The 14296-nt window shown below is 38.0% G+C and overlaps 1 protein-coding gene across 1 annotated transcript in view; it reads left to right on the forward strand.

Annotated features, from left to right (window-relative positions):
- Positions 1–14296, forward strand: part of LOC122802299 (beta-arrestin-1) — a 915058-nt gene that overhangs the window by 379398 nt on the left and 521364 nt on the right. Inside the window, exon 7 of the mRNA XM_044071946.1 lies at positions 10848–10907. Coding sequence (XP_043927881.1) covers positions 10848–10907 — 60 coding nt within the window. The remainder of the gene's footprint in view (positions 1–10847; positions 10908–14296) is intronic.

The following is a 14296-nucleotide window of genomic DNA, read 5'->3' on the forward strand; positions in this document are numbered from 1 at the left end:
TCTAACTTTGCAAAATAATCTTTACTTGAAAGACATGAGCCAGACTGCATCTGCAAGCTGCCAAGGTCAAATTTCTGATTACACTGCAGCTTGTACTTCAAGCAATAATATGCAGGTTTATTTCTACTGTTATTCTAGTAAGACAGAATTAAATGCATTAAGTACATTTATTCCTAACTAAGGCACACATTTCTCTATATATTTGATCACACAACTTTATATGTGTTTGAATGATTAAATACACATCTTCCTAAGCAGCACACATTGTAAATATATTTTTCTAGGCAGCATGTATGTAAATATATTTTCTAAGCAGCATGTATGTAAATATATTTTCTAAGCAGCACACATTGTAAATATATTTTTCTAGGCAGCATGTAGATTTTTCTAACACTAACCCATTAGTGAGAATGAAGGCGAGATAGAACAACTTCACATAAAGAAGTTATGTACTAACCATAACGTTCCATGTGAGATGTTCATCTCGCCTTCATTCTTACGTCCCACCCACCAACCCCCTACCTTAAAGTCTTAACGGTCGGGAAGTTCAGACAACCCTTAGTGACACTTTGTCCTTATCTACGGTATCCTTATTTCAATTCCTATGTACTTTAGTTATCAGTATGATTGGCTGTAAACAAGATCTGAGGGCAAAACTATTGCATCATGGGATAGGGAGTAGGCCATGAGCTATTTGAAGGCCTCGAACTTTAGCATCTGGCCGAGTCAGAGCCGAGGATCAGCTCCAAACCCATCAGTGAGAATGAAGGCAAGATGAACAACTCACATGGAACATTATGGTGAGTACATAACTTCTTTTTTTTTATTTATGAAACTGAAAAAATAATCAAAGTAAATGAAATAACACAGCTCTAACACACTCTTGGATGTTGGTAGTTGATGCATATGCATGGTGTGTGTATGTGTGTGTCTATACACACATATATATATATATATATATATATATATATATATATATATATATATATTTATATATATATATATATATATATATATATATATATATATATATATAGTTTGTGTGTGTGTACATGTACACATAGACACACACACACACACACACACACACACACACACACACACACACACACACACACACATATATGTTTTACCCTTTTTCCTTAATAAGACCAATCTCCAATAGACTTCCTCACATACCCTCCCCAACTTATACCACATCTCTAATATTTATTCATTTATTGTTTAATATTTGTTAGCTTGGTAGGTGCACTAGTCCATGGCCCCTTTTCAGTCATTACCTCAGCCAAAGTAGCAACAGTAACAGCATCTTACAAATATGATTCAACTAAATTGACAAATATGCAATTAGGAAATAAAAACATTATAGAATATATAAAGTAAACATAGTGGAAAACTAAGAGCTTTTGTCATTCAAACTGCTAGACAAGTAGACTAACAAGAAATCCTTAATGCAAAGTGTCAGCTATATGGTATTGATATCACAAGACAGAACCTAAACAGAGATGCACACTATCACCACTTACATAAGCCACCAGTCCCAGCTTCTCCACATCCCCAGCAACAGCACTAATCTTTCTACTGCCTGTTATATAATTTTACAGGTACCAAATACCATCTGTTAAGCCAGATATATGTAATGTGTGAGTCCATTATCCAAATCTCCATACACAACTACAATGTTTCACCATTGATATTAGGGTCTTCCCATCCCTTCCAATCACTCTCTACATTTTAGCCATCTTTTGAAACATATGTTACTGAGATTTTCCACCAACTCCTTAGGCATTATACTCATTTCTACTTGCTTTATGCGTGAACAGTGTTCTCCCTTAAAATTATATATTCTCTGTCATTACTTGGCTCAGTAATATAGCTGGCTGCTCTGTCATCCAGGGTAATTCCCACTGGCATCCCCACACCCGACTCTAAGAGCTGAAGACCAAAGAAAGGTGAAAAGGTAGCTGAGGACCAAAAAAATTCTTGCTTATTTCTCTAACTCTACCAAGCTGCTTGCTACAACTTTAATAAGCATCTTGCTACCTTGAGTAGCACACACTGAGCTTCATGGCAAATGTGAGTATACATCTGGCACTCATTTATGAAGCTTCAATATCCTTGCAGTTCCACATCACTTGGACCTGCTGATCATAGCCCTCCTAACAGCTTGCACATGGAGCAGCCATCCTGTTCACCCTGCCTTAGTTACAGCTCTGTAGTGAGTTGATCCCCCAGCCCATTGCAAATTTTTTTCATATTTCAGACAGAATCCCTTGACTGTTTTATAATTTTGGCTCAACCTGCCAAATCATCACTTTCTCAAATTTCTTCCTTTCTCTGCTTATCCAATCTTATAACAGGGCAGATGTTTAAAAAACCTCTATAGATTCACGTCTTTAGCAATTAACTGACTAAACAATCTACCATTAACCTTAAACTAGGATCAGTAAATATCACATCTAAAGATGTCATGGTTCCTTGATACAGCACTGGTGATTTACTTATTCTTGTTTTTTTTTTAAACACTTGCAGGTGGACGACAGGTTAACATATGGCTGGATATAAGAATAAAAGAATGAGTTCTCTGATATATGGTAAAGCCAGCACTCAGAGAATATGTTTCCTAATTTGACAGTGCAGATACTTCATATTGCATAGCAATCTAGTTGCCACATATTCAAGTTAATTTATCAAGCTGATCTGTCTGATTTAACTTGGATTACTGTTTCACTTTCATTTTTGTGCAATATAGCAATTATGTTATTTGCTTAGTTACTGTTCTGACTAGGGTTTACACAGTTCATGTAGAATTCTATGAATGGGTCATCCTGACAGAGTTAGGTACTACACCTGTTTAGACTACTTCCAGAATTTAAACTTCCCTGTTATGTCTAGATTTGTTACACAAAGGGATGAAGCTCCTACTGTGACATAGACAACCAAGGTTTGATTAGCAACCCTGGAACAGAAGGAGCTAGCCATGGAATGGGAAGATCGAAGGGGTGTGGCCTGCTCACCTACTGCAGGTATTCCTCCAACCCCTTTTTCATCTTTAACACATTCAGTCTTTATACTTCTCCATGGAATGTTTTGCATAGTCTGTGATGAAGATACTTTATTCTTAATAGCTGCAGCCATTGTGACAGCCTTAGCCATGCCTGGACACAGTATGTGACAGTGTTATGTAGTTTTGCCTAGTTCCTCCCATGTTGCTGTCCCTAGGGTTATGACCTAGCCTCTGCCCTTTGCTGTTCTTTTCTCTTTGCAGCTGCATGTAAAGGTCTATGGGGAATCCTATATTGGTAGTACCTGTAGCAATCAAGTACTTTTACTGTTTACTTTTACTGTTGTTGTCCCATTGTGATTTCACAGTGCTGTATACCTGGCTGCATATCCTCTGGTTCAGTTTCAGTTTTACATTCAGCCATCATATGGCAACATTGGCCTACCACACTTTTGAATGTGACTACATGTAGAGCATGCTGTCTTTCTGCATGAATAGTAATAATCTGAGGAGGGTGATGCAGCATGTCTAAGAAACAGCTGCACTGTCTTCATAACTTTCACTTGTGTCCTGCTCCCTTGGCAAATTCATGGCATGGCAAGAAATGCTCATTAAAACTTGTCACGTTATAGCAGATACAGAAGCTGCATCCCTTGCAGCCATTCATTTATTATTTAGTGCATTAAGGCACAGCATCTGTAGTAAGGAAGATTTTCCATTTAATGAATTTATATCTGACCACTAACACTTTACATTAGAATATATATCCTGTAGCTCTTATGTACTTGCAAGATAATCAGGTTTTTTTTTCATTTATTTATGTATTTATTTTACATTTGTTGACCGGGCTAGTCTAACTGGAATACAAATCCATTTTCAGTAGAGGCCCGGGGAGAAAAGCTCCAACACAAACACAATATATATAATAAAAAGTTGTCACAATTCAGAGAAGTATAAAGTAGTTGAAACGTTCTGAACAGTTACAGCCGTATAGGCTTGATGCAGTTGTCATTACAAGAGTACATAGCTCATGATGAGGAGATATGAAAAGCAAATATAAAATACAAAACAGTTGTTTACTTATAGAAACAGAAAAAAAATAGGATAAAAAAGATGTTTATTTATACAAATGTACCATGTGATACAGTGAAATACAAGGTTTATAGGAGACAGCAAGAGGATGTCATTAGTTAGAACATAATAATATTAGATGCAGAGAGCACATAGGAAATCGAAGAAAGAAGAAAGACAGTTAGTCAGGGTTAGTACAAGGGCATAACCAATGAGTACTGAGAAATAGTTTTAGTTTCTGTTTAAAAAGTTACTATTATTACTATTCATGCAGAAAGACAGCATGCTCTACATGTAGTCAAGTTCAAAAGTAAACTTACTTTCCACTTTCTGAAACATCTTTAAGTTTTCTGCTGCTTGTTTTTAGTATGTTTTTGTTAGTTCATTTGTTTGCTTGTAAGTTAATGATTTGCAGTATTTGATTTTGAAAATATTTGGGTCATAATAACTTTGTCTCCAATTGGATGAATTAATTCAGCAGAAATGTTCTGTAATTCTTGGAATGATTTGTAACCATTAGGTTAATATGTGTTCTATGGTAACATTATTTAGGGAAAAGAATACAGTAGATTTTTGGGAAAAGCCATTTTACCATATGTTCTAATATGCTTGATTTTCCTTAAAAGTAATGCTCCATGGAAATTAATCTCGTAATTTTTATTGGATTTAAATATTTGTAAGTCTTCATTTAGCCTGGTTGAAAGAACCTGGTATCCAGTGCCTTTATATAAAGTGTAGGCTTCTTCCCAGGTGCAAATGCTTGAGTATATCTATAATGAGTTATGCAGTCAGATGCCACTTTAGATATCCAAAAATGTAATGTTTAATTAAGTATTAGAAAACCTGCTTATGTGATAACTTTTTATATTAATATCACAAATGTAAAACATAATCAGCAAGCACAAAGTCAGATTGAAAATGAATTATTCAAAGAGGGCTGACAGTTTGTCATGTTCCTGGATTTTATTATGATGCATGTCACATTTCATAAGAGAGAACATGGAAGAATACATTTTACAGTTTATTAGTTAATCAGTGTGGCTGGAAAACATGGTTTATAAAATGAAGACCAGAATTACATGTATTAAATAAATGACAGCATCACTGAGCAATGCTGCAGAGAAAAGACATTTTAATTGTCCAAGTAATTATGAAGAAACTACATAAATAGGAATATGGCTAACCTGTTGTACTTTACTATAAAATATTTTTATAGTGACAACAAAAGAAAACCTTGCTTGACTGCAGTAGATTTTTAAATATGTAATATGGAAATAAGATTAAATCAGATAAACACAGTATATGACTTGTGCTTTCATGTTGCCAGTAAACCTGGAATAAAATGTTTTCTGCTACCATTATTTATACTTTTGTTTTAGAAATTAAAATAGCGTTATAGTTTTGTTATATTGACATACAGCTCAAAATATGTTTAATGCAAGTATCTACAATATAATCACATTTTTATTTATTTTTATTTATTTTACATTTGTTGGCCGGGCTAGTCTGGCTGTATACATGTCCATTTTCAGCAGAGGCCCGAGGAGAAAAGCTCCACTATGTACTAGTAAACACATTCAAAAAGGACAATAAAAGAAAACAAAAGAAACAAAAATTATAAGAATGTAAAGAACAAATTCAATGTAGTGTAGTTACATTTACAGTAGCACGTTAAGAAAGGTAAACAAAACAAAGGAGAAATACAAGAAGGGAGCCATGATCCCATATTTTTCATAACAACTATAAGAATCAAAAATATTTACAATATTAAGAATTATGATAAACAATTAGTGCCTGGGCACTAGTTCTAGGAAACAGAAATTGCACAGCAGGGATGATTAATAGGTTTAAAAACAAGGTGAGATGGCATGTTGCAGTAATATATCTTATAAAAGGAGAAAGTGACCTTGTAGAGAAAAAAGAAAGTCCATTTGAGAGATAGGCGAGCTACAGAGGGTTAGAATTGAGAGAAGAAGGAGAAGTAATGAAGAGAGGTATAAAGAAAGTTAGATGGGAGGTCAGTCTGGATACAAGCAAGGGCATAGCCAGTGGGATTTGAGATAGTATCTTAGTTGTTTCTTGAAAAGTTGTGATGAGCCCAAAGTAGTCAATTCTGTGGGGAGTTTATTCCAGTATGGGCCAATAGTATTGGTGAACAAGGAGTCGCCTGCCTTATTGTGTGACTTGAGAGTGGCTACTAGCAGTTTGTTTGCAGAGCGAAGGGAAGAGAGATTCTTGTAGGGGGCCACAAGGTTATTGAGTATGGGTGTATTAGTAGGGTAATGGAGAATTTTATATGTGATGACTAACTGATGTAATAGAATAAGATGTTGAAGTTCAAGCCAATCAAGCATTTTGAGATTAACACAATGATGTGTGTGAAATGGGGAACCTGTAGCAAACCTAGCAATGCTGTGGTAGGCCGTGGCAAATTTCTGAAGGTTAGATTTAGAGAGGTTGATAAAAGTTGGGGAGGCATATAGTAATGTGGAGATGAGATGAGTTTGGGCTAGGGACACTTTAGTAGTTGTTGTTAGAAAGGGCTTAAGTCTGTAGAGGGCTCCTATCTTTTTATTAACAGTTTTGATAGTAAGGTCAATATGGGCGTCAAAGTTCAGTTGATTATCTATTATTACACCTAGTAGTTTAGTGGATAAATCAGGTGAGATGACAGTACCGTTGGTAGATGTAATAGAAAAGGAGAGAGGGGCTGACTTAAGGGTTGGAGAGAATATGAGTAATTTGTTTATTTGGGATTAAGGAGGAGACAGATATGTTGGAACCAGTTTTCTGCTGCTGTGAAGACTTTTTGGGTGGAGGAATAAAGTTCAGCTGGAGATGCAGCAGAACAGACGAGAGTTGAATCATCTGCATACTGAATACATGTGGATGTTGGGAGAGAGGAGGACAGGTTATTTATAAATATAGAGAAGAGAAGGGGGCCTAAGATTGATCCTTGGGGGACCCCTATTAGGACTGGGAGCTGAGAAGATAGGTGGTTTTCCCAAAGGACTGCCTGTTTTCTTTCTGTTAGATATGAGTCAAACCAGCGCAAAGCTAAAGAGTCAAGAGCAAGAGATTGTAGAGTGTCTAGCAGAAGTTTATGATTCACCATATCAAAGGCTTTAGAGAGGTCAAGAAATAATGCTGAGGAGTAAAGGTTGTTATTGCGATTTTTGTTGATAGTGTCTGTGAAGGAGAGGAGAGCAGTAGAAGTACTATGAAAAGGTCTAAAACCATGTTGGGAGTCTGCAAGAAGGTTATTTAGTAGAAGGTGGTTAAGAAGTTGATGGTGAATACAGCATTCCATAATTTTAGATAGTGGCGATAGTAAGGCTATAGGGCGGAAATTAGATAGTTCATTATTGTTACCTCCTTTGTGCAGTGGAATAATGTGGGAAACTTTCCAGAGGGAAGGAATAGTAGATTTGTTTATTGTTCTGTTGATTAAGATGGAGACCGGGTAAGCTAGTTCAGCAGCAGCTAGCTGGAGATAGTCAGCTGGAAGTTGGTCGGCAGAAGGAGTACATAGTTTTAGTTTTGAGAGTAGCTTATGTATATAGGTTGTGGAGACTGTGTCAAGTTTTAGAGTGGGGGGCTGTTGGTAAGAGGAGAGGTCTTTTGAAGGGAGGTGGGGGGAACCATAGTTTTTGCTAGTGAGGTGACTGTTTCAGAGAAGAAGTTGTTAAAGGTGTTGGCTATTGTAGTGGGAGGGGTCTGGGCTAGGTTAGCAGGAGTGGGTGTTTTGGTATTCCCTGGATGGAGCAGTTTATTGATACCTGTCCAGAAATTTTTGGGGTTATGATTTTGGTTTTGTTGATATTGAATTTAGAAGTTTTTTTTTATCAAGGCGGGTCAGTTTTTTTGCAATATTTCTAAGCTGTCAGAAGTTTTGATGATCTGTAGGGTTTTTAGTAGTTCTCCATTTTGTCCAGAGTTTATTTCTTAATAGCATAGTTTGCTTAGTTTCCTTAGAGAGCCATGGAGCAGCTTTAGACCTTATTCTAACTAAGCGTGAGGGGGCGTGATGCTCAAGAATTTGGAGGAATGTGTTGTTAAATAGAGTAACGGCCTCATCAAGTGGGAGGTATTTAAGAGCTGACCAGTTATATTCTTTGAGTTCATTGAGGAAACTTGGAAGGTTAAATCTTTTCTTGTTACGTATAGTATGATAGGTGGCCTGTTTGAGATTGTTGTTTTTTTTGTTTAGTGATGTAGGTGAGAAGATGGTCGCTGATATTGTCAGGGAGTATTCTAGTTTTATATGAGGTGGAATTACTGTTGACCAATATCCAGTCCAAGATGGTCTATTTATTGGTAGATTTGTGAATCCTAGTAGGGGTGTTTATGGTTTGTTGAAAGTTAAAGAGGTTGAGGTGTGTAGTGTGTTTGGAGGATATGCAGGAGTTCCAATCAATATTGAAGTCTCCTAAAATTATGGTTTCTTGTGGAAAGGTAGAGGAGAGCCAGCTAAGGATGTTTTCAAGTGAATCTAGGTTGTTGCCTGGAGGGATGTAGGAACATATTATATAGATGGCTTTGCTTTTATTTATTTGGAGTTTGCTGCAGAGTATTTCAGCATTAGCGGGGGAGGGAGGTAGTGAGTCAATTGAGGTCACCTGCAGGTCATATTTATAGAGTAAAGCAACTCCCCCACCCTTTTTGTTTAGACGATCTAGTCTTAAAATGCTGTAGCCAGGAGGAGTAATTAAGTTGTCTTTGGTACCAAGTTTAATCCAAGTTTCCGTGAGACAGAGGATATCAAATGAGTAGAGGTCTATTAAAGCATGGAGTTGCGTTATTTTATTATTCACGCTACAGATATTTAGATGCGCTATTGAAAGGGAGTTTGGAGAAAAAGGTGAATTTAGGTTGTTAGTTGTAGGGTCTGGGATGGTATGGAGTAGGGAGAGTAGGGAGTTATCTGGGCCTGGGTTAGGGTGAATGTCCCCATGTAACAGTAAGAGTGTTTGTGGTGTTGGGAATATGGTTGAGTTTTTGGAGGGTATTAGGTAGAGCTTTCTGGTGGTGTGATACCTGTTATGGGCTACTCTGTGATAGTGAGGTGGAAGGTAAGGGCAGGAAGACAGGAGGTTAATATGGATTTGTTCAGCTATAGGACGGCTAGAGCTAGTATGTTTAGATAAATGTGGTGTTCTGCTAAGGGTAAGGTGCTCATAGGAAGTGAGGGTATGGCATAAAGGAAGGAAAATCAGCAGTAGCAGTAAGTGAGGTAGTTTAAATATGAAGGTCATAGTGGGTGTGATAGGTTTAGAAAGGTTGGTAATGAGTAGTAGTGTGATGGAAGGGAGCAGGGTGAGGCAATTAGATAGGCGTGAAAAGCTTAGAAGTGATAATTAGGCAATAAAGTAGATTGGGTGTGAACTAGTAGGGGGTGTGGTTGGGTAAGTATAAGATTAGGGCCTCTGGGGGTGGGTGGGAATTGGGGGTAGGGTAGGGGAGCGGAGTGAGCCCGCAGGGCGAACGGAGCGGGCTGGAGCAGAGAGAGGTTGAGAGGCAATCAGTTTAACAGGGAGACTAAATTCTACAGGCTAAAGGAAAGGTAAGAAAAACTTTTCTAGTACTACTAAACTGAAAGGTGGGGAGCAAATTTATAACTGATGCTGGAGCAGGGATGGGAGTTTAAGCAGAGAGTTAAAGAAGGAGAAGAGCCAGTAGCTATGGTAATGCTTGATAAGGGCCTGTCTAGATTCTGATGCTCTCCCTCTAACCAGGATAAGACACTATTCAACTTTGCGTTGTGTAAGGGGTAATTACTTGAGTCAAAAAATAGACGCAGGGATAACAGAGAAAGGCTGGACAACAGTGCTAGTGGATTTCTACTGCAAGTAAAAGATAGTTTACCATGGCAAGTAGTGTGCTGCCCTCTAGTGGTGAAAGAAGGGAAAGCACCAGCTCCACTAGGATAGGAGCTGGGGGGAGATATTTAAGACTAAGGTCAGGGGGGGTAGGTCCACGAGTGTGCTGGTCCTTACAGAATACTCTGTATTTAATACACTCACAATTAATATTACATGAAGGCATTCACAAGTTATATTTTAATCCTAAAGATACTCGTGGATAAGACCTACACTGTGAGGCAGACCACAGACAGTCTAGGTAGTTCCTGTGGGGCTTCAAGGTTAGGTTTCTCTTGTGTTCAGTTGGTTTTCAGTATCCTTGTCAGGTAACTCAATAGAGGAACAAGCTGAGTCTTAACACAAGGCGTGGTAGACTGTGAGGCAGACCACAGACAGTCTAGGTAGTTCCTGTGGGGCTTCAAGGATAGGTTTCTCTTGTGTTCAGTTGGTTTTCAGTATCCTTGTCAGGTAACTCAATAGCGGAACAAGCTGAGTCTTAACACAAGGCGTGGTAGACTGTGAGGCAGACCACAGACAGTCTAGGTAGTTCCTGTGGGGCTTCAAGGATAGGTTTCTCTTGTGTTCAGTTGGTTTTCAGTATCCTTGTCAGGTAACTCAATAGAGGAACAAGCTGAGTCTTAACACAAGGCGTGGTAGGGACCGCACACCGCCCGAAGAGCGAGGGGCTCTTGACTGGGGCAGAGGATTTTGAAAATAATTTTGAAAATTTTGATAATAACACTTAAAGAAATTTGACTTTCTGTAGATATCAGCCCTTAACATTGTCTTGAAATGATAGAATGTGTTGTATTAGTTAAACCACTGTAGCTTTTAAACTTCAGCTTTATTACTTTTTTAAAGGGCTATATAATCACTACTAACAAAGCATATGGTTTTAATTTATTTTACAGATCCCTGCCAATCTGCCATGTTCTGTCACTCTACAACCAGGACCAGAAGACACCGGGAAGGTAGGTTCCTACATGAAAAACAGCTTATTCAATGAATCAGATTGTCCCTGATATAAAATGTGTACATACCTGCAACAAAACAGGCATGCTCAATGAATCTGAATGATAGCATTACAATTTATTACTCCTCTTTATATTTCTGGCACCTCCAATAATTTGAGTCACTTATATTTTAGAGGATAAGGATTCTTAAATGCTTATAAGCAAGCAATAACACCAAACAGGGCACATGTTACTGTGTAAATAACATCCACCAAGGGGGTGTTCTGAGGCCCAGTGCCACAGGCCTCCCACATATCATGGGTGTCTATATGGAGCAACTTAGTAAGGAGGTAACTAATGATTTGTAAGAGGGGTGTTAGTTTTCATCTGCTTGTTCTAATCCAATTAATCCAATTTAGTCATTTAAACTAATATTAAAAGTAGTAAAAAAGAAAGAGAAAATATAATATGTATAGATTCTTCCAAAAATCACAAGAATTCTTTTCTAAACAGTCCCATCCCATTTGACAGGAAAATTGTTTAGCATATAGCACACCATGAGGTATTTTACAAGGTTGAGTTAGGAACATTTATAAAAACAGAGGTACAGATTAGTCTGCCTCTAATAACACAACACCATTTGTATTGTAGCATTGCACCCTATATGACACAGAGCATTTAGCCTTGTCTAAAAATCAGTGTTGGTAAGCTACTTTTCACTTTACATGCATTGTTGTGTAACAGATGGTTGGAGCCTTTCAAGTTGAGCCAAATTATATTTTTTGAGAGAGAGACAAAAGGAAACCCAGTATTTTATACTTTAGTACATCAAGAGCAGTGCAATGATAGAGAAACTACCAAATTCCCTTCTGTGGTCAATTGTTTATGACAAGACAAACCCCGGGATTCAAGAAGCTCAGCGCAAGGACGGTTTTAGCCTTGTGCCGAGCATCCTCACTACAGATGGTGCAGCAGCGCCATATGAATATGTATGAGGGTGCGCCGCCACACTCTCGATGTGCACAGGAAACATGCGCGAGTGCAGGGGGCATGTACAACTGCTCTACAGAGGCGTAAACATGCCCCGACAGTTGCATAACCTACTATGCCTACTAGTAGAGCCCGCCTCTAATAGTACGTCAGTAATTCAGTGTCCGTGGATACAGAAATGTATGCTAAGCATACAAGAGTGTCCACGAACAGTGAAATAAAGTTGAAGTAGTAAACACACAAGCACATAGTGGAATGTTGAGCCCTGTCCCTAGAACTTTCACAACTAGATTCCCTGAGTCCCTATTATACAGTTGAATTGCTGCAATATCGAAGGTGTAAGCAAAGCGCAGCGTGTTTGCACGTTGCTGTCCTCCGCCGAGGGTAGCTTACACATCAAATTCATTAAAATAGAGAAAAACATGTGGAATCAACATAAATGTCAATAGTGTTTAGATCATCCGCCTAACAAGCAGGCATTCACGGTTTGAGCCCAACAATAGCACATATCATTTTCCATGTGGAATGAATGTCATTTTGCAGTAAACCCGACATAAGAGTATCGCATGAGATATTTAACTTAAATGTCATTCAATCAAAGTGGCACTGTCATAATGAATAAGGCAATAGTAAGCAGGTGTAAGCACAAATAAGCAGCAGTAAACACATATAAGTACCAGTAAGCAAGTCTGAGTGCACTTGTGTGGGTCTAAGCAGTGCCCAGCATAGGAAATGTATATAAGTATGTGCAGATATATAGTATATGTATATATATATATATATATATATATATATATATATATATATATATATATATATATATATATATATATATATATATATATATATATATATATATACATATATATACACATATATATACAATATATATATATATATATATATATATATATATATATATATATACACACATATACATATATACATACATATATACATATATACATATCTATGAAGAAAGAAGGATGTAACAATAAAGCATACACAAGGAATGAGAAGGGAATCAACAGCAACCCCAGTATTATATAGTGCTGTCAGCGTATGTCATATCAAGCTGGCAAGAGTGAGCAAAGCACTGCTACTCACACCACAGGCAGGATATTACCAGTGGGAGTAACATTGTTGATCTGCTAAGTCTACTTTACACACAGAGGGTAGTCCCTGGTGGGACTACCCAAAAATTGATAGACTATTTGGCCATCCAACCATTACACAAGCAAGGGCAGGTATGTTCAAGGACTAAATGGTGGGAGAGCCTGAAAATACATGGGTTGGGACAACATATGTGTAACGCTCGGGAGAGGGCAATGTGTGGAGGTGTGTCATGGCTGTGATAGCAACTGGACAATGGATGGTATGCATGTATGTTGAACTCAGGTAGGGTGGAGGAACTATGGGTATGAAATTATGGATCCAGGTGTGCCAGAGTTGGATGGGCTGGTTCTAATTGGACCGCCCCGTGGAGGTCAGCAAGTCCGTTATAAGTATATATACATACACACATGCAGACATCTATATGTAGAAGTACATTCGCTGTAACACATTCATTCCATTTGCAGACATAAATAACATGAATGTGCTCTTACAAACCTCGACAGTAGATAGAATAATAGGCTGTGCATAAGAGGGAAGGGACAAAACTGCTAAAACGCAGAAGTGTGTACAGTGTCCGAAGTCAGTGCTGTGCTGAAAAAAGTCAAATGTGAGGACTTCCCACACATGGAATCAGTCCTGTGATCTGCCTGCTACGGCAACGCCAATTACTAAACCAGTCTATTTGTAAAAGAAATATGCCGAACACGTACATAATTAGGCTCTCATGTGTAACGTGTCCGTTACCATATAGTCATACTTATTAATTTATTGTAGTGTCATGTTAACGGGAGTATAGATGTAATGAAGTATGGAGTCTAATCTTGACATAAAGACATGTGTGTCCCATGTGGGACAACCCAAAAATTGTGAATAGTGTTGTTTTGGTTGCTCATGTCACCAATGTTTGTGGACTAAAAGTTTGGGAGTTCTGAAGATACGTGGAGTGAGTCAACTGATGGAATGGGTCTGCAGGAGTAGGGAGTGGCCAATGTGTAGTGGTGTGGCTACACCACAAATCCAACTGGAGAATGGATGACTGTAGTGTTAGGGAGGCATTGTGGTGGGTGTTTTGGGAACCAGGAGCCATGGGTATATGGGAATATATGCAAATGAAGCAGCACAGCAATAGTGTATTGGTTAGAGCAACTGCCTAACGGACAGACATTCCCGTTCCGAATCCCACTACATCACATACCATTTACCATTGATAATCTGTACATGAACATATTGAGACATCTGTCTGCTGTATAACCTGCAAAATAACAATTAAAAGTGAACTGGAGTGAAGTGTCAGTGTCATA

The sequence above is a fragment of the Protopterus annectens genome, chromosome 5.part0 (genome assembly GCF_019279795.1).
Source record: "Protopterus annectens isolate FY-2018-M chromosome 5.part0, PAN1.0, whole genome shotgun sequence".
Taxonomy (NCBI): Eukaryota; Metazoa; Chordata; order Ceratodontiformes; family Protopteridae; genus Protopterus; species Protopterus annectens.